Below are 24,725 nucleotides of genomic sequence, written 5' to 3'. Positions count from 1 at the left end.
GGCTGTCATTCCCGGCGTTTAGCGGTTAAGGTACGTACATTTGCTGCAGGGGTAAACTCAAACTCCACCGACTTGCAGGGATTGGATATCAATACCTTTAGTAGTTATAAGGGTGCTTAGCTTCAGCTTCACTTGGAAGACGTCAGGTGTACCTAGGCCGAACAAAGAGAATAGAAAGATACTTATTTCTTTGGGCTATAATTAGCATTTCAGGTCATACTCTTTGTCTGTTTAGTCTCCGGACTTGGCTCAGACTCTGCTCATTATTGGAAGCGTATGTAAACAAACAAACAAACAAAAAAACAAACAGATGTGAGAGTATTGACGCCATGGACTCCTACCTACTAATCTTTACATGTTTACTCCCATCCTTTGGACAGGAATGTGATATTAGCTGAACCAACACATGTTTCCTCCAAATCAACAACCCCATCAGTTATGCGGTGCTGTAAGTTTTATCCTCAGATCCAGGTGTAGCCTTGACAATTTCCTTTTCATCGCCCACTTCCAAAAAAGAATTATCGTGTTTCGGTCATCTCAACGTGCCTTGTCGAGTTTCTCTCTGAAGCTCCCTCCCCGTACCCATTCAATGACTTCAAAAACAATTCGTCGTTCAGTTGCATCATCCAAGTCTTTACCCACCGCAACACGGACAACCATGAGCCCCTTGTATGAATCGACCGTTCCGCACTTCGCGATCTCGTCCTCTAGACTTGGTTTCACGTAGACAACAAGGTCGGGATTGATGGTACCGCGCCAGAGGGTGGCCATCCACTGCCAATGGTCGATCGGTGCATAGGCGTCCGCGATGGGTATCGTACAGGCGAACGAGTCCGAGAGAGTGAGGCTGAATCCTTCCTTAATAAGGGCAACCGGTATCTTTGAACTACCGTTGTCATCCCGTGATGATCCGGAGGCATTGTCCTCTTCAACTGAACCACGTCGCGAAATTGGTGAATCTGAGTCCCTCTCCCGCTGTGAGCCACGTAACGATTCGGGTTGGCTGGTGATGTGTTTTACCATCTCTCTTGACTTCTGGTGCCATTGAATCATCGTTTCAAAACATGACACAAGGCTGTGGTTCGACTCTGAAGGTTCTTCGTTATCCTGGGAGCCAGTTTGATTGCTTTTGGCCTCGTCTTCCGTTATCTGTCCCCAGGTCTTGAGCGCGATTTCGCTGGAGGTCGAAAGCGCTCGCTCAACCAGCAAGCCAACTTGTTTCAATATTCTTGGCTTCGGTCCCTCTACGGCAATGACAGCCCCCCTATTCTCGACTTTCTCAAGAGCTAAAGTTCCAGAACCTAGAGAGCTGATCGGAGTGTGATTTATCTTAGAAAGCACAGACAGCTTTCGCGTGAACGGAATAGACATGACCATGGCCTCCACGCTTCTAGCTTGAGGGTCTCGAGCATTTGATATTCCAAGCCCCGTGACTGGAGTCTGGAGCTGTCGAATATCAACCTCTTGCGCATTCGTGGGAGACATGGCAGTTTGAGTTTGCAGTGGAGGAAGTCTGAGGGACTCGTCATCATAAGAAGGGTGCCGGCCTCGATGTTCCTGGTCGGGCCAAGGTCCTCCTGCTGCTGGTCGAGGTGGGGGAGGCATTGGGCCTGATTTTGATCTGGTAAAGTACGGCTCGGGCAGAGGCGTGACAGGGTAAGGTCTCTGAGAAGCCGCTCCCAGTGACAGTGCCCGTCCCATCGTTCCGGGGGATGATATCGGGTGATAGCCGACAGCAGTGTTGTAACGACGTCTCTTCATTTCTGGTGACTCGGGGCCGTATTCCTCTGCTTCTCGATAAGGAGAACGCTTGGATGGCGGTGGCTGTCTCATGGCCAGATTACCAAAACTTGCACGACGAGCTGCCTCTGGATCACACAAAGCTGGCGTATATGGATACGGGGGAGCTCTGCCCTCACTTGCCGATGGTGTGGGGTATGGTGTAGAGGGGGTTGAAGGGGTTGCAATGCACCGGAGGTTGCACTTTAAGCATCTCCCAGATTCATCAGCGGAGACAGATCCTGATCGGAGGCCTTGCGACTTGTTACCACGTCGTGGCTGATAGCGATAGTCAGGGTACTGTTGCTGATGGCGTTGCTTTTCTTCGTCTGCCAGTGCTTTCCAGTTGTCTTTAACTTCTTGGGGCTCGTCCTTCCACTGTTCTCCTATGATCTTGGAGATGTCAGGGTTGGACAGGTTTGGGTTGCGAGAGACGACTTGTGCTTGGTGATGTTGGCGATACAGTATGAAAGCTATTGGTAACGGTTAGTTATGATGCTGAACATATGTCGGAGGATTGTTGTGCATAAATGTTGTCACTATCCACAACTCCAAGCTTCACTATCATGACCAACGAAATAGCATATCAACAAAGAAATAAATAAAGAAATAGAAATAAAGACAGAAGCGACTCACCATTTCGAGGTCTTGGGATCTTGGGCGCCGGAGTGCAGAGACAGATATCTCTTGTAGCTTCATTACTTGCCATACTGCTCGGCGTATTCAGTTTGAGTCTCTCAAGTCTACCATAGCTAGCGTCAGAAGTGTTGATGGGAGTGGTACGTTTTCTACCCAAGCCAGCAGTGCGAGGACTAGGAGAGTCTGGAGTGTCTGGGAGTGCACGAAAGGCTCGGGGCCTATCGTAGTCATCAGAATCCATGGGGGAGTGGGCCGGGGTCATAGCCTGGGAGGGCGTAACCAAAGAGATGACCTGTGTCATTTTTGCTTAAATCTTCTCGTGCTTTGCTCTGCCTTGCTCTCCTCTCCTTTGGTTCCTCTGACGGGCAAGCGAACGGGAAGTGGTAGACCCTGTACCCTGGTCTCGGTGTCGTTGAGATTGAGGCCGAGAGATGAGCTGAGGAGACGCAACTTCTTGATGAGGTAGATATAGGAAGTAAAGATATAATCAATGACCGTGTGTTACTATGGCCTTTTCGCTCCTCGGAATAGGCTCTTCTCTTCTTTCTTCCCTTTCTCGACTGAAAGAGGATGGGATGTTTCTCGCAGTGTTGGGCCACTGTCTGTCTGTGCAGGGCTGTGTCTTTGTGTGTTCAATGGTAGCCCATTCAGTAGCCTCCAAAGAACAATGAAACTGCGTGCTCCTGCAATGCCGTCTCTGTCTTCCTCTCTTTCCTTCTTCCGTTCGCTTCCTTTCTTTCCGTTGGAGCCTAAAGTGGGAAATTAGGCGTGGCTCATTATCGCCTTCGTCTTTGATCTCTTGTCTTGCCTTTCTCTTGTTTCTTTGATTAGATGCCCTAGAGTTCCCTTTTCTTCACTTCTTTTCTTATCACCTTAAATTCCCGGCCTTTCCCTTGTCATCCAATGACACCCTCTTGTTCTTTGATAAACTCAGTTCAACTCTCCCACTGTGTTCTTTACCAATGCTCAAGATAGATTAACCGTTCTGCACCAGAGGCTGCTAAGAGTAAACAGCGGGGAATACCCCTGCATGTCCTGGTTCTCTGCAGGTTTGGCTTAGAGCTTGGTCCTGCGTCTGCACATCCAATGTATGGCCTGGTCTGTCGGCAGTCACAGCTGCATTTCCGTAGCCACTTAACTACTAGGAAGTGTACGGCACCAGGAACAGGGAACAAGGTATTTACCGCAGTCGGGTGCAGTCCCTAGTAAAGTAGGACGAAAGAGAACCAGGGTCTGTTAACTAGTTAAAACCTGATAACAAGTGAGAGAAGGAGAGTGTGTGGGAATATGAGCGAATGTGATAGGACCCAACGAAACGGGACGGGAAACAAGAAACGCTCACAAAGGGAACCACAACCCACGGACTCTGCCATGATATATCATCTTTTCTCCCTTTCCTCCCTGGTCCATCTTTTTGTCTCCCTATGCAGAGCACGTCCACTCATTATGATGTGAATACCGATCCTAAACTGGTCCAAGCACAGCACATTCTGACTCTAACTAGCCCCTTGTTGATTCCAGCCTCATCCAACAACGACAATGCAGTGTAATGTCGAGCCGGAATGTGGACTATGTCTAGTCTTAGTCTGGGGCTGGAATGTTTGGTAGTAGGCACTGAAACAAAGACAATGTCGTCTCCGAAATTGGCACAAGTTAATACGTAGCACGTGATGTATAAACTCGTCCAAGGGCGACTTTCTTTGAATATCTAACCATATTTAGTTATGCGGGCCAACGGTTCCCATCAAGGCTTGAGACGGCAGCTGAAATAAGATGAGGTAGACTGGCACTGGCACTGGCACTGGTAACGCAGGATTGCTCCCTCTCCACCACCCAATCCCATCTGGCCCAGTGTCAAGGGCTTGGATGCCAAAGTTGAAGTGGTTGCTCAATGATCAAAGAGCTTGTAGGAGGGTGCCACTTTGTTGTTTGGTCTAGATTTAGCTTATTATAATGGGCGCACAAGACATGGAAGGGAGGCACACACCTCCCACCTACGTTAGAGGGAGCTAAAGTTAGACAGGGATTTGCAGATGCCATTCTCTCTCACATCTTGATATGGCCAATCTGAGCCAGCCCGACGCCAATTCTCTGTAGTATTCCATGGTTCCCTATCAAGTACACAATAGCTAGAGGTCAGGTGTTTTCTTTCCTTATCAACCACGTAGCTCCTTTAAAAAGTAGTAATTATGACACGTCTTCCCTCGCATCCAGCGCCTTTTAGACTGAAATTCAACACTCTCAGGTTCTGCAGCCTCTCCATTTTACGCGAGGTATCCTCGCCCGGCCTCGCTGCTGAGGAGGGCGGCACTTCGGCGGGCATCAAGGAACAAGTCCTCACATTCAGCGACGTCCTGAACGTCGATTTGAGAGCGACCGTTGGCCTTGGCAAGAATGCTGTATCTTCAGTCAGCAACTGTGTCTCGGATTATTTTACCAGAGGGTCTCCCCTCTCGCCACAGTGACTTACCTTGCAGGGGTCAACAGCTGCAGACAATACCGCAGGCTGATGCGGACACCGTGTTCCGAGATTTTGTCAATGGCAGCATCTGATACTGAGACGCCTTCGGTTGATGAGCGTATCCGCACGATGCGCTTGATTTCTTCCGCCTCGTAGGGCGTTGTGGGGATGATGAGCAAGCGTGTGAGGAAGTCGGCAGGAACTCCGTGAGCCGCGACAATGTCGTCAGTGCCTCTAATGGTGCACATTCCCCGGTTGGAGGCCAAGACCACGATGGGGGAGATGGGCGATTCCAGGGCTCTGTTCAGGTAGGTGAAGCACTCTACATCGAGCATGTGTGCCTGTCAAACGTCATATCGGTTAGCGTCAGAGTTCCCGTCCCGTTATGATAAGGAGGATGGGATGTGTGTTACCTCATCGATAAACAAAACGCCTGGCACAAGCTCAGCAACACCCTGGTCGATGTACTTGCTGACCACTTTGTTGATCTCTCCACGAAGTTTGTCTGTAATCTCCGTCATCTTGGGCTTCATTAGCTGGCCCATCATGCTCATAATATCCTGGCCGCCTTGAGGACGGGCATTGGCCACATCGAGGTCATGCAGCGTAACGTCTTGCACAATCTCCTTCTTCTTGTGTACCTCACCCTTGGGAATAGGTACGTACTCCTCCGCCTCCAGGTCAAATTCCGTGGCGTAGGCATCTGATCGGCCAACTCGTTTGCAGGCACCCGTGTTCGCTTCGATGTAGATCACGTCGCCGACCGTCACTCTCTCCTTCTGAATTGCTTCGTAGATGCTTGGGTCGAGGCGGAGCTTCTTCTGTCCCTTTGCGCTCTTGAGTCCAATCAAGAGTGTGCTGATGGTCTTGCCGTAGCCGCCTAACGGGTTCTCGGCCTCCTCGGGTGTGAGTTCTGTAACCTCTCCTTCGTACACCTCCTTCGTCTCTCGGACCTTGAGGCCAATAGCTCTTCGGAAGTTCTCCATCAGCATCTCGGTCTTCTTGACTTCGGTAGAATAGATTTCGCTGCCAACGATGGGGCAAAAGGGAATCTTGGTTCCCAATTCTTGGCTAATCGCGAGCGCGAGAGCGGTCTTTCCGGTTCCAGGTCCTCCTGCCAACAGCACACCTCGGCCAGCCATCTTCTGAGCCCGAATCAAGTCCACTACAACACCGCAGGACTAGCAACCGAATAAGTATTCATAAGTCAATATTCGATTCAATCGGTCCTTACCTCACGCGCGCCGACTTGACCGACAAATCCGGCCGCTTGCTTCTCTGCATATCCATCTGGCTTCAAGCCCAAGCCCTTGATGTGAGTATGGGCGGCTGTGCGATTGTCTCGCTTGTTACCCTTCACCTCGCTGATCTGGACCATGGTGTCGGCGGGTGTCGAATATGCCGACAATTATTATCTTCGATGACGGGTTTTTCAGCGCGAGTCTTCGATTCGTGTAGTGGGGCAATTCGTGATGTGATGATCGAGATAATGGTTTGTTTTTTGCTGTCGCAGAAGCTTCTAAATATTTGCGACTGAAGCTGAGCCAACGAGCTGCTCTATTGATACCAGCGCGTTCAGGCGCTATGACGGTCACGTGCATGCTCAGGCCTACCCTGTAGCTACTAATATGTTTGCGATATCACTCTAATCACTCCCATTGGATATAACACCATGTTTTGTATATGCTACTCATCAAATACATAACCTATCAACGAAGGAAACACAATTCCAGGATTTGACGGCTTGCTGTGGATAAGGTGCGACGGTTAGCATGTTTAAAAGAAAATAACAATTGGTTTTTTCTATAGCACGAGATGGAGCTGGGGAATATCAAGTCACCGAAAATAAAGCAAGGTACCCAAGAGACATCTGTAACTACTAGGTACACAACTCCTCGCAAAAAATGCATGGAGTAATTAAGATGATGTTTAATTCGAAACTGCTATCTTCAATGATAATTATAAACTTATTGAGCTTGATGATGACCCATCTCCTCCTTCAAACATCTGAGCAGTGCCGTGAATAACCACGTGAGTTGCGTGGGTGGTTCTCATGATGATACCCAATGTGTCCGAGAGAATTGAACAACGGCCCAGAAGCTGTTTGAACTTACAAAATCTAGTAAGATGGCTATATTACTTATAAATCAAAGCACGTACGTATGCTTGCGACGTAGACATATAATTTAATATTATCCGTCTGCCTGATAGGTAGTGTACTCCGTAGTGGAAATCAAACGTATCCTCATGTTGACATAAAGTCACGAACTATGGAGAGATTTCATGAGGCCGTTCAGGGTAAGCATGCATGCACCTCCACGTAATCTGTCAGGCACAGCTACCGCCACGCCCCACTAAGCTACATGTGAAATACCTGGAAGGAGGCTAACTTATAGCTGTATAGGAGGTATCTATAAGAACCAGCCTCTGTAAATGGTAGCGGGACACTTTTAAAGGTGACGCCCCCCCAGAGGACGCTTGGCAATAGCGTAGGCTACGACTATACAAATGATACAGCACCTGGTCTTGAAATGATCTGTCCCTTGTGAGCCAAGACACGAGTCACCATTTCGCAACAAACATCAAGTGTCCCAAACGAAATACAATTCGGCCTCTATTCGATTGCTGCTAGCATTCATCAACATCAAGTTCGCCGGACGGACATTGAACACATAGATCCCTTTGCGACTTCGACCCTGAAATGCGATACAGATAAGAGCTCCGAAAGATTCGACGGCCTCCAACAGTATACAACCGAAAGAACAAAGACGATCACCGAATTCCCCGACAAGGAACACGAGGGAGGAAAGTCTTACAACCAGAAAAGCACGACTACGAAAAGAACCGTAAACGTCCTCACATCACCGCCGCAGCATGTCTGAGCAGCACCGCTAGCTCCCATCCTCCATTCTTCACCTATCACACAGCACCTTTTCTATTTCTCCTCATCGTCAGGAGCTTAGCCAGGAATGCCGCCCTCACCACGATATCGAGCTTCCGACCCACCCGACTCTCCCGCGAATGACTCCGATTCCGACCTTGATCTAGATATTCAGGAGCTCGACCCAATATCAACTACTCCAGCTCCAAGGGATAGCGAGCGCCCTTCAACCGAGCCACAGACATCACGGATAGCGCTGCGAAATTTGCGCATGGGTGGAGTGCGGCGAGCTGGAAAGAGGAATCGCGGGTATGGCGACCTCGGCCAGGACAGGGACGGAAACGATGAGCATTCTCAAACATTATTAGGGGAACATAACAGCAGTGCATCTCGATGGTCGGAAGGAAGCGGCTACAATGAGGATGATCAACCACTGCTAGGGGGCCAGCCTTCGCAAAGCCGGAAGTCCATGAACTCGGATCGAGTATCTTCACGGTTACGATTCCCTAGTTTCATGTCGGGCTCGAAGAAACCAGAACCGAGCGATGCCGATGACCAAGAAGACGACGACCCATCCTCCTCTCGACATGTGGCCGTGGGATCGACTCAACCTGTGCGATTTCCAAACAACATCATCTCAAATGCCAAGTACACAGCCTTGACATTCCTCCCTATAACCCTCTATAACGAATTCTCGTTCTTCTTCAACATGTACTTCCTTCTCGTGGCACTGTCGCAGGCGATACCCGCCCTGAGAATTGGCTACCTGTTAACGTACATTGCACCACTGGCGTTTGTACTCTGTATTACCATGGGAAAGGAGGCCTTCGATGATATTGCCAGACGGCGAAGAGACACTGAAGCGAATTCAGAAGAGTACAGCATTCTGGTTTTTCAGGATGCCGACTCCAATCTAGCCCCTGTACGCCAAAGAAAACTGCTCAAGTCTGAAGTGTTACAGAAACACTCTAGGAAGAAGTCAAAGGGGGCCCGAGAGAACTTGTCAGACATTTTGGAGGAAGACGACGTCGAGGCACCCCCGCCATCCTCACGGGCTGTCGAAGTCAGCCGCAAGTCAAAAGACTTGAAAGTTGGCGATGTTCTCAAACTTACGAAGGGTCAACGTGTACCTGCAGATGTTGTCATATTGAAATGCTTCACTTCCGAGGCACCAGCCCCTGCACCGATTCCCGAAGAACCAGCAGAGGAGGATACCTTGTTGGCGTTCGACGGTGAAGAGCCTCAAGCAAAGGGCAAACAACCCGCAGAAGCGGCACCAGAGCAAGAGACTGAAAGCGGACCAGGAGGGGAGACTTTCATTAGGACCGATCAGTTGGATGGTGAGACGGATTGGAAGCTCAGACTTGCTTCACCACTCACACAAAATCTACCAACGGAGGAGTTTGTTCGTCTGCGCGTCACCGGTGGAAAGCCAGACAGGAAGGTAAACGAGTTTCTGGGCACAATTGAGCTGGTAGAATCTCGAAAGGATGCACTGGCGCACCATGCGACAGTACAAGACTCTGACGCTTCCCACACGGCTGCTCTGTCAATAGATAACACAGCATGGGCCAATACTGTCATCGCCTCGCAAGCCACGACACTAGCCGTCATCATGTACACAGGTCCTCAGACGCGGTCTGCTCTATCGACAGCTCCCTCACGTTCCAAGACCGGCCTACTTGAATACGAGATCAACTCTTTGACTAAATCCCCTGTGCGCCTTGACATTGGCTCTTTCCATCATCCTTGTCGCCCTCGAGGGTTTCGGAAACACCAAAGACAATGTGTGGTATGTCAAGATCATGCGATTTTTGGTTTTGTTCTCTACTATTGTCCCCATCAGCCTGCGTGTGAACCTGGACATGGGCAAGAGCGCATATTCCTGGTTTATACAACGTGATCCTGGCATGCCTGGAGCAGTTGTTCGAACAAGTACTATACCTGAAGATCTCGGCCGAATCGAATACCTGCTCAGCGACAAGACTGGTACATTAACCCAAAATGAGATGGAAATGAAGAAAATTCACGTTGGTACTGTGTCTTATGCCAACGAGGCAATGGACGAAGTGTCAACGTATGTTAAACAAGGCTTCTACATCCTGCCCTCTGCAGACGCTGCTGCCCAGAACATGCTTATCACTCCGTCATCCACATACTCTAGCACTACAACTATGGGCACGACGCGTACAAGACGAGAGATTGGCACGCGAGTTCGAGATGTAGTTCTGGCACTCGCCCTTTGCCATAATGTTACACCTACTGTGGACATTGAGGATGGCAAAGAGGTTACTGGATATCAAGCATCATCTCCAGACGAAATCGCCATCGTCAAGTGGACAGAATCAGTCGGCCTGAGACTTGTGTACCGAGATCGCAAGAGTATGGTGTTGGAATACACGAACAGCAAGAGACCGGTGGTTCGCGTGCGAATCCTTGACGTTTTCCCTTTTACTTCCGAAGGCAAACGAATGGGTATCATCGTCCACTTCCACGAAGACGTCAAGGTCAAGAACCCGAGTCTCTCTACTGGCGAAATCTGGTTCTTCCAGAAGGGTGCTGATACCGTCATGAGCTCCATCGTTGCAGCGAACGATTGGCTCGACGAGGAGACCGCCAATATGGCGCGCGAAGGCTTACGTACGCTGGTCGTTGGTCGCAAGAAGCTCTCATACGATCAGTACAAGGAGTTCTCGGCTCGCTATCAAGAAGCATCGCTTTCGATCAGTGGGCGTGATGCTGGCATGCAGCGGGTGGTTTCGCACTACCTGGAACATGATCTGGAACTAATTGGCGTGACTGGTGTCGAGGACAAGCTGCAGAAGGACGTAAAACCCTCTCTAGAGCTCCTCCGCAATGCTGGTATCAAGATTTGGATGTTGACTGGTGACAAGGTCGAGACAGCCAGATGTGTTGCTGTCAGCTCCAAACTGGTGGCTCGCGGTCAGTACATCTATACAGTTTCCAAGCTCAAGAAGAAGGATAACGCCCGAGAACATCTTGACTTCCTCCGAAGCAAGACAGACGCTTGTCTCCTGGTAGATGGCGAAAGTCTGGCTCTCTTTCTGACACATTTCCGTCTTGAGTTCATCTGCATCGCCGTCCAGCTGCCCACCGTTGTTGCTTGCCGTTGTTCGCCGAACCAAAAGGCCGAAGTTGCCAAACTGATCCGCGAGTACACTAAAAAGCGCGTATGCTGTATCGGCGATGGTGGCAACGATGTCTCAATGATCCAAGCTGCTGATGTTGGTGTTGGTATTGTTGGCAAGGAAGGCCGACAGGCTAGTTTGGCGGCAGACTTTTCGATTGAGCAATTTTGTCATCTGGTCAAGCTATTGGTCTGGCATGGCCGTAACAGTTACAAGCGAAGTGCTAAGCTCGCACAGTTTGTTATTCACCGTGGTTTGATCATTGCTGTGTGCCAGACTATGTATAGTATTGCTATCAAGTTTGAGCCTGAGGGCCTATACAAGGTAAGCCGAGGAACTCTTTTCTCTGTTCGTGACAACTAACGATTCTAGGATTGGCTACTTGTCGGCTATGCTACTGTATACACTGCAGCCCCTGTGCTGTCACTTGTGTTAGATAAGGATGTGGACGAGAACCTTGCCAACCTCTACCCCGAGCTCTATAAGGAACTCACTTCTGGACGATCTCTATCGTACAGAACTTTCTTTGTTTGGGTCTTTGTATCCATCTACCAAGGCGGCATGATTCAGGGCTTGTCGCAGATTCTCACTGAAGTCGATGGGCCCAAGATGGTTGCTGTCAGTTATACCGTTCTAGTGCTCAACGAACTTCTCATGGTGGCCATTGAGATCACTACATGGCATCCCATTATGATCATTAGTATCATCGGCACTTTCGTCTTGTATATCGGCTCCATACCTTTCTTAGGTGGATACTTTGACCTTCAGTTCTTGATAACATGGTAAGTCGTCCTTGATTTGCCGGGTCATATGTACTAACATCTGCTCAGGGGATTTGTCTGGCGTGTACTAGCCATTGGTGCAGTTTCATTGATCCCGCCATACGCGGGCAAGTTGATTAGGAGGACAATGAAGCCTCCGTCGTATAGGAAGGTTCAGAGCCACTAGAGGAACATGTCATGGGTTTGGAGTCTAGTGTTGGCGTTGGGTTATCACGTAGAAGGCATCATTGTTACATAGTATTCCATGTTTTATTTGTACCCAATAAATGATGTATACCCCTCTTTATGAGTGCTTTGAACTATAATACAGTATATGAGACTATCCTTACAGTGATTTTACATCTTGAGGACCAGCCAATCTCTTGCCAGGAGAGGGTTCTGTTTTTGCAGATAACCAGCTACACCAGAAATCGGACCTTGAGTCTGCTGGCCACCTAACCATATCTTGGGCCCAGCATAGTACTCAATGAAACCGTCGGGGCCAGAGACGATAAACAAGTTTTTCCCGGGGGTAGTGCCTTCGGAAGACTTGCACACACAACCAGGCCCGTCAGAGAGGGCGAATTCGGAGGCGTAAACATGCATTGCTTGATCGTGGAATCGACAACCTGCATTGAATGAAGCGACAGTTCCAGGCGATGCTGCAATGGCTTCCCTAATATCCTTATCCTGGAAGCGAGTTCCCTCTTCGTCAACAACGACCTGTATCCTGAGACGATCACCATAGGTCATCTTGAGGTCTTGTAAGCGCTTTGTGACGGGGCTAGGGTTCTCAACCTCAGTGCCTAACGGAGTGGGCTTCTTTTCTTGCCAAAACTTCCACGATGATTGCCGAGGAGGAGCACTTTTTTGAACCTCTTCTCTCTTCCTCACTGCCCAGAGGAGGTCAACGCTTGAATCTTCGCTCGCTTCCAAGACAGCCTTCGCTGCTTGTATACCAGGCACTACGCCCGTACCACCGGCAAGGAAGACAAGACGAGAATGCTCACCCAATCGCTCCGCTAGTTCAAAGCCAACGTGTGGACCACGCAGGAAAACATCTTCTCCAACCTGTCTTCGACCTAGGTAGTTGGACATTTCACCATCGCCAACAGTCCGGATATAAAACCGGAGCGAGCCATCTGTAGGATCCTCCGTAGATAGTGGAGGCAGGGGTGTATAATGCCGAGAAATTTGTACCTCAGGTTGCTTGAACTCCACAGACCAGAGAGGATAGCTCCAGCGGTTATCTGAAGGTGTCAGGTATGGTAGAGAAGGGTTTGGTGTGCGTGGGACTGCGGTGATGACGAATGAGGTTGGTGAGATGGCCTCGCGAGTTGTGATGCCGTAGGGAACAAAGGTTATCTCGTTGAGGTTGTTGGGTCGAGACGGCGGCGTGATAAGATAGTAGCCGCCACTGACAAGAATTATTCCAGCCACTATTAAAGAGGGGAAGACCCGTGATTGAAGAGATGTAGAAAAGTCTGGTTTTTGAGAAGCGTGTTGCTGAGATGGTGATGAAGTTGAGAGGCTCCGTGATAAGATTCTTGGAGACTGCGTCTTAGCTATTGACAAACGGCTCTGAAAATGACCATATTTTGTGAGAATTAGTCGGTTATGGATGACAGATCGCGATGAACTTATGAGTATCCTTGGCGTGGCTCTTATCATATTGGTTGGTGGTGAGTGCACCAGTTTTGATCACAGAGTTTTTCAGTCGTCTTCTTGAGCTATCGCATCCAGAATGAAACCGCCTGAGGTCAAAACAGACTAAATAAGGCAAATATACTCAGACGTACGAGTTGGTATTTGCGGTCCCGTTCTTTCCAGTATCTTCAGAAGGTCCTTGAGTTCATGGTCACCAAAAATTGAAGCTGGAATTACTAGATCAAGGTCACGTGAATCACTTGAATCACCTCAACATGTATACATAGCCGTCATGACTGAATACATTTCGTAAATAGGTAGCGCGTGGTAATGATTTATAATTACATACTTCTATTGAAGAGTGTCTTGTTCATGTTTCGCGACCTTGGGGTATCTAACCATCTATCAATACAGATATCTTACATCCTCAACATCTTATGCTCAGCATCAATACCTCCTCTAAACATATCCGCAACCACATTTCCCTTCAGAATAGTCTCTTTTACGATACCCTCCACATTCTTTGGATCAACTCTTCCGTACCAAATTCCACATCCAGCCAAAGGATGAGGCTCATTGCCCATCTTCAGGTCTGGAGGGAGATAAATGATGACGTTGCCAGCAAACTTATGACCCCCGATATGACTGATCAAACCAACTCTAGCTGTAGTCTTGCCTCGACCAGTCTCTCCCTGTATTCTTTGTTTGTCGCCGAGATTGACTTGCACGGGTCCATCCAAGACGTCAAAACCCTCCATTTCCAACTTGTCCTCGAACTCAGTTTGCAGAACAGGCGCCATGATACCGCATCTAGCATCACGGCCTGTATGTCCACATATCAAGACCAAAACATCACGAACATCTTGAACGCCTGGTAGAAGTCCCTGGTACCCTTCTTTGCGGGTCAAGCGATCCCGATGTATAGGTGAGAGACCTTCATGTGCAGGGTGAAGCTTCTTGGGGAGGAGAAAACCCTTTGCTAGTGCTTCTACACTATCAAACGATACCCGCGGTAGAAAAGGGACGTATTTGAAGCTTGGGACTAAATATACGGACGTGGTCTGAACCTCAGGACGTGGTGAAACAGAGCTTGGAAACGACGAGTTGAGAACAGAGACATTATGAAAAGGCTATGTTGATCAGTACATAATCCATATATAATAAGAGAGCACCAACATCGCTGTAAGTCCCTCCACGTCCAAATAACTCTTTCAGATCCGCAGCGAGGCAATCGCCGCCATTATCATCCTCTATTCTCGATGGCCAATCTGCATTTCCTGTACACACTAGTACATGCTCTGCATACCCAGCAATTGCGCCTTTGAGAGGCCCCTCACGGTCCAGAGGAAGATCCTCTGGCATAGCAGGAGTAGCTGCGCATCCGCATGTCGGCTCCGGACATGTTGCGACGGTCTGAAAGGGCGGAGGAGGCGGAGGTCGAGTCTGCCGTGTCTGTTGAGCAAAAGTTCGCCTGGATGTTGATGACAAGCTGACGAGACAGCGTCTCGTCAAGCTTATTGACGGCTGGAGAGGCATGACAAAATATTTGAGACGAGTTGTGGCCCTTGAACGAGACCTCGCTTTTATTCTGGGGACACCTCCAATAACCCGAATATCACGGCCCGGTGTTTTGCGATAGACATACATCATCATTTTCGCCTCGGTCTCCGAGATTCATGTAGAATCCCCCACTTTCCGGTCGAGCCGGCCCCCCACGTGTCGAAGCCGAATCATGGATAGACAATTGATAATATCAACCAAATCACGAGCCACGAATCAAATAACTGCCAAGCAATATAGTTCAATATGCTGTCTTACACGATGTGTAATGAAACTCGAAACCAAACGGCTAAAACCTTCAACTCCCATCACCCATTTCCAAATGCTACATACAATCTATCCAATAACGTAACACCACAATGCAAGCTACAATATGCAATGGATCCTCAACTGACACACGGATATAGCAAGCCTTGCGGCCGCCAAACCTCTCCAACTCATACTCGCACACCTATTACACCAACTGTACATGAGTCTTTGACTCAGAACCCAACCATTGTTCCCTTCTCGTCACAGTATCCCGGATGCTTAGGTTCCGCAGTGGCCCAACTCATCGCAGTAAGTGTGGTAGCGTACGCCATTGCGATGAATCCAAAGATACAGAGCAGGATGTCGGCCACCTTCCAAAACTTCGTGCGGGCAATCGCCTTATAATGAAGCATAGGCTAGAAGAAACAGTCAGTATTGCACATCGAATCTTTCGACATTGTTGACTTACAGGATAGATAAAGACAAGTGGAATGCAGGCAAAGTTACCGACGAGAGCAACAAACTTGTCCAGATGGTCGGCACCGAGCCAAGCAATGGCAGCGCAAAGCATCACCACGAAGAAACGGAAGACGTTCTTCTGCCACTTGACCCAAGGATTATACTTGCCACTTCGAGTGAAAAGCTCTGTTTCAGCGATACGAATGGCAGGGAAGATCTGCAATGGTGTAGAAAGCAGAATGGCAACAGAGTACAAGAACTGAACTCCGTTGACCATCTTGTTGTCCTGAGGCAAGTTGAGCAAGACAACAGTTTCTGTGTGAGAACCGTAGGCAGCATAAGAGATGGCACCCATGCCAATGAAGAGGACTGTGATGATAATCATAACGATAAGAAGAACCCGAGGAAACTTTTGAGGGTGTCTCATCGATTCCTGAACAGGAATGATAAGACCAATGCCTTCAAAGGTGAAAATCGCAGTTCCAATGAACAAGGTCCAGTCCTTCTTGTTGAACATGATGATATCGGAGATACCGTTTGCGTTGAGAGTTAGAATATCGTAGTACAGAAGGTAAGCCAGGCCAATCAAAATAAAGGCATCCGCGACTAGAGCAGTAAATGCCAGCTTTCCAATATCTCTTAGAAGAGCAAATGGCAGGAAGATGAGCATCTGGATAAGAATGAGCCATTGGATACTGATCGAGGACTTGCAGTCGGAGACAGCCCTGACAAAGGCCTGCAAATTGGCGGCAGTGAATACGGTGTAAGCAGCAACGAAACCAATCTGGCTGATGACAATAGAGGCCAAAATAAGGGTGCGCATATGCTTTCCGTAAAGTGCACCACCCAAATCACCAAAAGAGCCTCCAACCTTGAGCTGTGTTTGTACGAGAAGCACAAAGCAGTAGTAGCTCAGAGCGGCAACGCCAAAGAGAATCAGGTTGCTAAAGAGCATACCTCCGTTGAGATAGGCTCGAGGAAGGAAGAGGACACCGGTACCGACAAAGGACTTGAGAAGCAGCAAGGCCGCGTTCATGGGGCTATTGTTTCCAGTGCCACCACGGACCTTGCGCTTGCGTCTGCGTCTTGAAGGTGTCAACAAGGCACTATCCTCCATAGGCTCCCGCTCGTCGTCGGAGTTGTACTCGTCTGTGTCTTCTCCGGATGAGAAGTACTCGTTCGGTCCTAAGTCTTCGTCATCCTCCTCCAGTTCCTCACCAGCGAAGTGGCCATAAATCGTCAAAAATTCGAGGAAGCTAGAGGTGAATAATCTTTGCTGGCCCGGCGCAGGAGAGGCGTGGCCGTCCTCAGGATGACCATGAGGACCAGGGCTTTGGACGTTGCGACGGAGATGGTTTCTTCGGAAGCCACCGGGCACCTTTATCGAGTTGATGTCAAGTACTTCCGCCTCGGGCTCAGGCCGTCCCAAATCGAAACTCTTGCTGCGGTTGTATTTGGCTCTCGCTTCTGCCTGTTCGGTCCACTTGTAGATACCTCGAGTCACATCACCTCCCTGCAACTTCAGGCTGGAAAACTCGTCCTCGCCCAGTCCGGCACCGCCGATTTCGGCTGGCTGCTTGCCCTTCGAATTACCTTGAATCGATGACTCTTCTGAACCTGGATTCTCATCCGAGGGTTGGACTAGATGACGCTTGACAATCTCAGGATCTTCATAAGGTGCACTGGTGCCCAGCGCATTTTGTGACCGTGAATTGAAAGATCCATAGTTGGTCGGCGTGCCCGAATTTCGACCACCGAGCAGAGGAGACTGTGAGCGAATCGGGGGAGTAGCAACGCGAGCTGCGGGAGTGCCATGTCGCGGAGGAGACTGGCCTAGAGAGTTGGAGAGTGCAGCGGCGAGAGCAGATACACCAGGTCCTTGAGCGCTGGTCCCGCTCCCAGGCAACTGGGACAAATCCTCGAGATTCTCGGCACGTGGAGCTGCATCAGGTCGTGGCGAGCCTCCCCTGGGAGGTGTAGTTCCAAGTAGTTGTGACGGGATGGGAGAAGCAAGACGCGCTGTCAAATCGGCTCGAGGGACCGAAGCTGAAATCGATCGAGGTCGGAAGCTCGAGGGCGAAGCAGACCTGGGAGGCTGTTCGGATGGGATTCTCGAAGGAGAAGCCATTCTTTAGTTCGATTGAAGGTGTGAGAAGCCTTATCGCATAGTCTGAGCGGTGTTGACAGCAGTTTTGAGTCGCGAGCAGCGGTAATGACGCAGTAGGCAGATGGATGACTGGCGGGATGCCTAGTAATATTGATAAGATAGTTGAAGAAGCAAAGAAGTCAACAAAAAAGAATGACGACAAAGAATGATGACCAAAAACAGTCTCGGGAACAAAGGTTATATGGATATGTCACGCTTGGTCGGGTGACAGAGTCAATTGAGAGGTATCGGAATTTCTTGTTGGAGTGAAGAAGAAGCGTGAGATAAGGGCTTAGCCAAGCCGTAGCATACAGGCGAAGGCTAAGACTACAGGCTACTGCCTAGGTATGCCCAGGCTGGTAGTTGCCCTGAACGGTGAAGCTCAGACGCAGGGAAGCCCAGTCTCCAGGGTCTGGTGACCTACTGAGTAAGGGCAGCTGCCGAGCCAGGCTAGGCTAATAGTGGAGGTATTGGTTATAGGCTCCACGCGTTGAAAAGGTCAATACTTAGCAATACTAATAGTAGCTACAAGTGTATGGAAAGATGCCTTGTACATGATTGTTATTAACTTACATATGATATGGTAAGGTATTTAAATACCAAGTATTTAGCTTATATAAGCTGTGACAAGTGTCTAATTACTCATCCCGAGTCTACACTGGATGTCATATCATGACTTCCATGTTTGCCGTCGAGTATTCTAGGTATGGACTTATGGACTCATCCAGAGCCAGTGGATATCGGCAAGTAAAATGCTTTGAAAGAAAATCCAACCGTTGGCCTGCAACCTTATCTCTAGGGTTGCACTGTATGTACCTACCAAATCGAGGGTCGTAATATTGACCGAGTCAAATACCTTGGGACGTTGATGAGTAACGTTTCAGAAGGATTTGTTTACAAGCGTTGATCTCTTATCCGCACATGTTTTATTGCGGCAAAACATGCCTATCACGGCCACTAATTTCGATACTACTTGTTCTCTGTTCAGAATATTTACGGTGAAGCCACGTCCCTGAAAACACTGAACCATGACCTCGAATTATATCAACCCTATTACACGAATCTGTTCAATCTTGGCTGTGCGGCCCCACCATAATAATCGATGTGCGTTACCCGTCACTTGGGGCACGTTTATGCTGTCACGCTCAGTGGGGGCGTCACGACCCTTAAGAGTCGAGTCAGATGAATGAGGCGCATGTCGACATGTGAATAGATATCTTCTATATGTCTCACATCAGAGATCTCGATCTCTGATCTTGGTTTTTGTGCTTTACTAGCATCAGGTCTCGTCTTTCTCTCTGGCCTTACGGCGAAACGGCGAACAAAGGTAGCATTCAAAACCTCGGCAACAAAAGCACCGACAGAAGCTTGAATTTCAGGGTGGATTTCCTTCGGCATGGCCTACGTCATTTGGTAGCACCTACAGCGCCTATCGCGATACGAAGCTGCACCTTGTGGTTCAGTATGAGCTCCAGCATAAACAAGCCACGCCAGCTTCCGGGAGCAGGAAACCTTGGGACCTTGACCCTAGTTAAGTGATGAAAAGACTTTGGTAAGTTATCATAAGTAAGGAGAGTCTCCTTGGGGTTTATTTTGTCACTTAGGATCAAAATCTCAAGTTTTACTGCCTTCCATCCCAGCTCTTGCACATGATCCGACCTCCCCACAGACAGAGTCATAAAGACGACTATCACCCTGGAGAGATCCATATAGCTCTGAGCAACACTACTGGATTCTACTGGCCTCTAACCGCTGAAATGCAGGTTTTAGCGGGGAATGTCCAGCACCCGTGGACCCTTGGAACCACCTCAAACACCAACATTAGCAGCAACGTAGTCCCCTGCTGACCCGTCTAGTTCCTCCAAACTTCCATACCTTTCCTGCTGTAACTGCGATGGAGGCCCAAGAATGCCCTCCCTTGAGGCTATTGTGGCGTCCTTGATTGGTGATGATCTCCAAACCAACATGGACGTTTTTGCCCGGATTGCCGAACAACTGCCCTTGTATTATCCACTCACAACCACACTAAACACACCCAATATGCAACACGGGGGAGGCTTCAGCTTGGAATTCTCTTGGCAAGCATAGGATTGACGACCGATTACCCAATTGCCCAGTGGTCCTTGAACAATAGAATACATCATAACATCATTGTTTCCCAGGCCTCTCCCCTCTTTCAAAAGCCTCATTCTTCTGTGCTTTGTTCCACCGCGCGGTTCTTCACCGTCTCATACTTGCTCATGTGGGCCGGGCCAGTGCTCGCTACTACTGACCCCTCGTCTGTCTCTCTGGCTGACTTGCTCTCTGGACTGCATCATGACAACACCTCAACAGTCAGATATCAAGGGAGTCGACAATGGGGGAGAACGACAACGAAATAACATAGCCGAGTCCCATGGCGGACGAGGATCAGTATCAGTCACCATGGAGCCACGGCACAACAAGTTGGGCAGCATCTCGGGCGTATACATCCCTGTTTTTCTCAATATCATGAGTATTCTCATGTTTTTGCGATTCGGTCAAATCATTGGAAAAATCGGCTTCGTGGGCATCCTCGGTAAGCTTCTCTCTCATACGAGGCCTTTCATAAATCTTAACAAAGACTCCAGGACTTCTAGTTACAGCTTACTCCATTGACTTATTGACAACGCTTTCTCTATCGGCCATCGCATCCAATGGAGAAGTCAAAGGTGGTGGTGCATACTACCTTATCTCACGGTCTCTAGGACCAGAGTTTGGTGGTTCCATCGGAATCCTCTTCTATCTTGCTCAGGTTCTCAACGCAAGCATGAACGTTGTTGGTCTTATTGACTGTGTTAGACTGAATCTCGGCGCGGCTTTCCCCTCAGGTTACTGGACTGGCTATGGCCTCCAAACAGCGGCCCTGTTGCTTTGTACTGGTCTTTGTTTCCTAGGATCTGCAACTTTCTCGAGAGCCTCCAATGCTCTGCTTGCTATCCTGAGCTTGGCCATCGTCAGCATCCCGGTCTCTGCTGTCTTCAAGGCCCCCTTCCATGATAGGGATCTCGGGATTCATTTCACCGGACCTAGTCTTGATACCCTGACCGAAAACTTCCTTCCTCACAGTGGACCCCAATTCAAAGGCCTTGAAACGTTTCGTGATCTGTTCGGCATTCTTTTTCCGTACGACCCTTACCAATCTGTGTGCGTTTAATAAACTTGTACTGACAACAAGACAGTGCTACCTCAGGAATCTTTGCGGGGGCATCCATGTCTGGAGACCTAAAAGACCCAAGCAGATCGATTCCTCATGGAACGCTCTGGGCAATGCTGACAACTTTCATCATCTACTTTGTCGTAATCCTTTCACTGGCTGCTAGCACAACCCACACGTCTTTCCTGGCCAACGACAATGTCATCCCTCTCGTCAACCTCTCCCAACCTGTCATCCTCGCTGGTGAATGTGCAGTCACCTTCTTCTCCGCTCTCATGGGCCTGATCGGTGCCTCCAAGCTGTTCCAAGCTTTTGCAAGGGATAAGCTTCTTCCAGGCCTCGGCTTCTTCAGCAAGGGCACGAAACATGGTGACGAACCCATTTACGCTTTGCTTCTGACTTATGTCATTGCGCAATTAGCGCTCTTCGCCGATCTCAACCAGATCGCTACCTTTATCTCTATGGGATATCAGATGACTTTCTTCGTCATGAATTTAGCTTGCTTCCTTCTCAAAGTCGGGTCAGCCCCTAACTTCAGGCCAAGCTTCAAGTTCTTCACCTGGCAAACTGCCTTCCTTGCGGGCATCTTGTCAGGCTTTGCTATGTTCTTCATCGATGAGACTTATGCCGCTATCGCAGTTACAGTGCTTGTGTTGCTGTTCCTCCTCATTCATTACCTCAGCCCTCCTAAGCACTGGGGCGATGTCAGCCAAAACCTGATCTATCATCAAGTAAGGAAGTATTTGCTACGCTTGAGACCAGAACACATCAAATTCTGGAGACCGCACATCATATTACTTATCAACAACCCTCGCAGGCAGACCAGGTTGATCCAGTTTTGTAACTCGCTCAAAAAGGGGTCGCTTTACATTCTTGGCCATGTCATTGTGACCGACGACTTCAACTCAGGGGTTCATGAAGCTCGGCTTCAACAGCATGCCTGGACAAAATACATCAATGAGTTCTCCAAGATCAAGGCTTTTGTGCAACTAACGATGTCCCCCACCATTACTTGGGGTATCCGCAATCTGATACTATCAGCCGGCCTCGGTGGAATGCGCCCTAACATTGCTGTGCTTGGGTTTTACAACATGGAGGAACTGCGGAAATCAAACCCGAAGCTACGTATACCTGATGTTCCCGTATCTTTGTCCAGCCAAATGCGGCGGCCCGCTAGGTCAAATGGCAAAGCTCCCGAAAGGCCTCGGAGGCGACGGGGTGACACGTCGGCGAGACTCATGGAGGGCATCCTACCAACAGACGTTATTCGCACCGAGAATATGATGTCTCCAAAAGAGTATCTGACTATACTTGAGGACCTTGCGTTGCGATATCGACTTAATATTGCAGTGGGGTGTGGCTTTGAATCACTGGAGACACCAAGAAAAGACGGAACCAACACCAAAAAGTACATCGACCTGTGGCCTATCCAGATGTCTGCCGAGGTTACTTCTGACGGAAAGAGTTTGCTGACCACCAACTTTGATACATGTAAGGTCAATCTCTTGTGAAGACAGCACAAGCTAACATTAGTAGACACGCTCATTTTGCAACTCGGACATATTCTTCACAGTGTGCAACTCTGGAAGCATGTTTATACACTTCGGGTCATGGTGTTTGTGGAATATGAGAGTGAGGTTAACGAAGAGCATGCTCGAGTTCTGGCACTTCTTGAAAAATTAAGAATTGACGCAGAGGTCAAAGTATTTTGCTTGGCATCAGGCAGTCTAAATACCTACGATCTCATCGTCAATGGGATAGGTAGCGATATCGATTGGGAGATCGTCGTCAACGAGACACTCCGCAACGAAGAATGGTGGGATGATGTTCAGATGTTCCGAGGCCGATCAGATAACATGACATCTACCCAGGAGCTGGATCAGCTGGAGCACATATATGATACGATATCTGGGAGGCCCGGTTTGTATAACCCTCATGAGGAAATATACGATCGCCGACGTGCTAGCACGACGGATGTTCCCGAATTACCAAGACGGCCGGCTATCCGGATGCTTTCAAAGATGGGGGTTAGTATGGGAATTCACACACACCATCTCCCAGACGGTGCATTAGATGAAACGGACAATGAGGATGACGAGGCAGAAGACTCGCAAGCAGAACTTCTCGATGACGAAGAAATGGGGTACAGTTCTATACTAGGCCATGAGTCGATTGACGAAACAAACATCGGCCCGAGTGATGCAGCTCGTCAGCCATTGTTGGCGAGTGGAGATTCTCACGATGAGGATGGCAGAGTGCGTGGTGACTTCTGGGAAAGCTTTGGCCGAAGGTCCAAGTCCGACACAGTTGGAGATACGGTCGGGACGAGTACGTCGTACGGTACAATGTCATCGTCCGCGACAGTAAAGGGAGTTGGCGCTGGCGTCGGTGGAGTCCAAACATCACAGTCGGCATCAGCATCAGCCTCTCAAGTTGCACCAGAGTCATCAGCAACACAGGCGAACCAACGACCGCATGGAGACGGCACAGACTCTGACACGGCAGAGTTTCCCCCTCTTGTCTCGCGAGACTCGCTAGGACCTTCGGCAGCCTTCAGTCGTGTGCGACTTCCAAGCCCTACGCGAGAAGACACTGTACGCCCGTATCGCAGCGGCGCGTCAACGCCAGGAAGACCCAATCTTTCCAGGCAGTCCTCGGCCGTGAAGTTCTCCAGCCGCCCGGTCCCGGAAACAAAGATCGTGGCCTCGGAAGCAGAGGGATCCACGATAAGCTTTGCGCCGCCCTCTAGCACCGAATCTGAGACTCCCAAGGCCGGACCGTATCGACCGAGTTATTCGCGGCAATCGTCGCTAGGAAAGTTCCCGAATAGGTCCTGGTCTGGCGGTCAAGTGTTGGCCGGCGAGGAGAGCAGAAAAGTCAGTTTCGCGGAACAGTCTGACTGCGAGCCATACTCAACGCATCATTCTCGATTCCATTCGCGGCGGAATTCTCGAGGATCTACACAAGGAGGGGGCGAACCCTATGACCAAATTCCAGAAATGCTTGAAAGATACAGATTAAGTTCACATCTAGAGGAGGAAGGTCAAAATTCGGGTTACACGCCGCAGGGATTGGAGCTCTCTTTCAACGAGCTTCCAAGCAGGGCACAGCATCTCATTGTGAACGAATTGATGCGTCAGCATTCCAAGGAGACTGCAGTTCTTCTCAGCACGCTGCCAATCCCTTCGGAGGGCACTTGCTTGGATGAAGCTTCTACTGTACAGTATCTGTCTGATGTCGAGGTTCTGTGCAACGAGCTGCCACCAACGTTGTTGGTTCTTAGCAACAACATGACAGTAACTGTCAACCTATAGTCGATCGCTTAATCAAACAATCAATGAATTAATCAATTACAAAGCCGCAATATTTCCATGATTGACAGCTAGCATGGATGACCCATGTAGAGGGCCCAATTGAGGCCACTGTACTGAGGGAAATACAGTTACCACACTTGGTTGACGACATGGAAGGTCTAAGGTCTCTAAAAGATGGCGTAAGCCGAGTCATGACCAACAAATGACGGCAATGATTACTAGCCAGGAACAGCCTTGCAAAGACCATGTCAGGCACAGGAACCGAGGGACAAGATAGTGGGAGCTAAGAGCTGAACAAGTCTGTCGATATAGTTTTTGTGAATTCTTGCACGAGGTTTTGGATTTCAGGGGCAAGATTGACTGGAATGGTCTCTGAGGTTCTGGATATATCGGGTAGTGAGTGGATAAGATGGGCGCTTTTTTTGGTGGCTTGCGGCCATGAATCATGGGCCATGTGGCTCTATGTCACCTCTCAGTCTCAGTCTCTGTCAGTCGTCACTGAGAA

The 24,725-nt window shown here is 49.2% G+C and overlaps 6 protein-coding genes; 2 read left to right on the top strand and 4 right to left on the bottom strand.

Annotated features, from left to right (window-relative positions):
• Positions 1 to 537: 537 nt before the first annotated feature.
• On the bottom strand, positions 538 to 2,719 carry FFUJ_13386 (uncharacterized protein; the record flags this gene model as incomplete). XM_023576066.1 has 2 exons in its annotated part: positions 538 to 2,252; positions 2,416 to 2,719. 2 exons carry the CDS (start codon positions 2,717 to 2,719, stop codon positions 538 to 540), a joined length of 2,019 nt encoding a protein of 672 aa, XP_023429273.1.
• A 1,963-nt stretch (positions 2,720 to 4,682) lies between these two features.
• FFUJ_13385 (probable RUVB-like protein) lies at positions 4,683 to 6,257 on the bottom strand (the record flags this gene model as incomplete). XM_023576065.1 has 4 exons in its annotated part: positions 4,683 to 4,815; positions 4,889 to 5,220; positions 5,293 to 6,060; positions 6,114 to 6,257. The coding sequence occupies 4 exons, from the start codon at positions 6,255 to 6,257 to the stop codon at positions 4,683 to 4,685; spliced, it is 1,377 nt and encodes a 458-aa protein (XP_023429272.1).
• Positions 6,258 to 7,848: 1,591 nt separating this feature from the next.
• Positions 7,849 to 11,857, top strand: FFUJ_13384 (putative P-Type ATPase; the record flags this gene model as incomplete). XM_023576064.1 has 4 exons in its annotated part: positions 7,849 to 9,477; positions 9,524 to 11,233; positions 11,282 to 11,691; positions 11,740 to 11,857. 4 exons carry the CDS (start codon positions 7,849 to 7,851, stop codon positions 11,855 to 11,857), a joined length of 3,867 nt encoding a protein of 1,288 aa, XP_023429609.1.
• Positions 11,858 to 12,027: 170 nt separating this feature from the next.
• Positions 12,028 to 14,853, bottom strand: FFUJ_13383 (related to cytochrome-c mitochondrial import factor CYC2; the record flags this gene model as incomplete). XM_023576063.1 has 3 exons in its annotated part: positions 12,028 to 13,087; positions 13,741 to 14,447; positions 14,494 to 14,853. The coding sequence occupies 3 exons, from the start codon at positions 14,851 to 14,853 to the stop codon at positions 12,028 to 12,030; spliced, it is 2,127 nt and encodes a 708-aa protein (XP_023429271.1).
• Positions 14,854 to 15,359: 506 nt separating this feature from the next.
• FFUJ_13382 (probable AVT3-involved in amino acid efflux from the vacuole) lies at positions 15,360 to 17,713 on the bottom strand (the record flags this gene model as incomplete). XM_023576061.1 has 2 exons in its annotated part: positions 15,360 to 15,542; positions 15,596 to 17,713. The coding sequence occupies 2 exons, from the start codon at positions 17,711 to 17,713 to the stop codon at positions 15,360 to 15,362; spliced, it is 2,301 nt and encodes a 766-aa protein (XP_023429270.1).
• A 2,334-nt stretch (positions 17,714 to 20,047) lies between these two features.
• Positions 20,048 to 24,220, top strand: FFUJ_13381 (related to na+/k+/2cl-cotransporter; the record flags this gene model as incomplete). XM_023576060.1 has 4 exons in its annotated part: positions 20,048 to 20,288; positions 20,341 to 20,875; positions 20,932 to 22,397; positions 22,443 to 24,220. The coding sequence occupies 4 exons, from the start codon at positions 20,048 to 20,050 to the stop codon at positions 24,218 to 24,220; spliced, it is 4,020 nt and encodes a 1,339-aa protein (XP_023429269.1).
• Positions 24,221 to 24,725: the final 505 nt, after the last annotated feature.

This window comes from Fusarium fujikuroi, chromosome FFUJ_chr04 (assembly GCF_900079805.1).
Source record: "Fusarium fujikuroi IMI 58289 draft genome, chromosome FFUJ_chr04".
Classification (NCBI taxonomy): domain Eukaryota; kingdom Fungi; phylum Ascomycota; class Sordariomycetes; order Hypocreales; family Nectriaceae; genus Fusarium; species Fusarium fujikuroi.
Note: the sequence above shows the minus strand (reverse complement) of the source record. Positions and strands in the feature narration are given on the sequence as shown.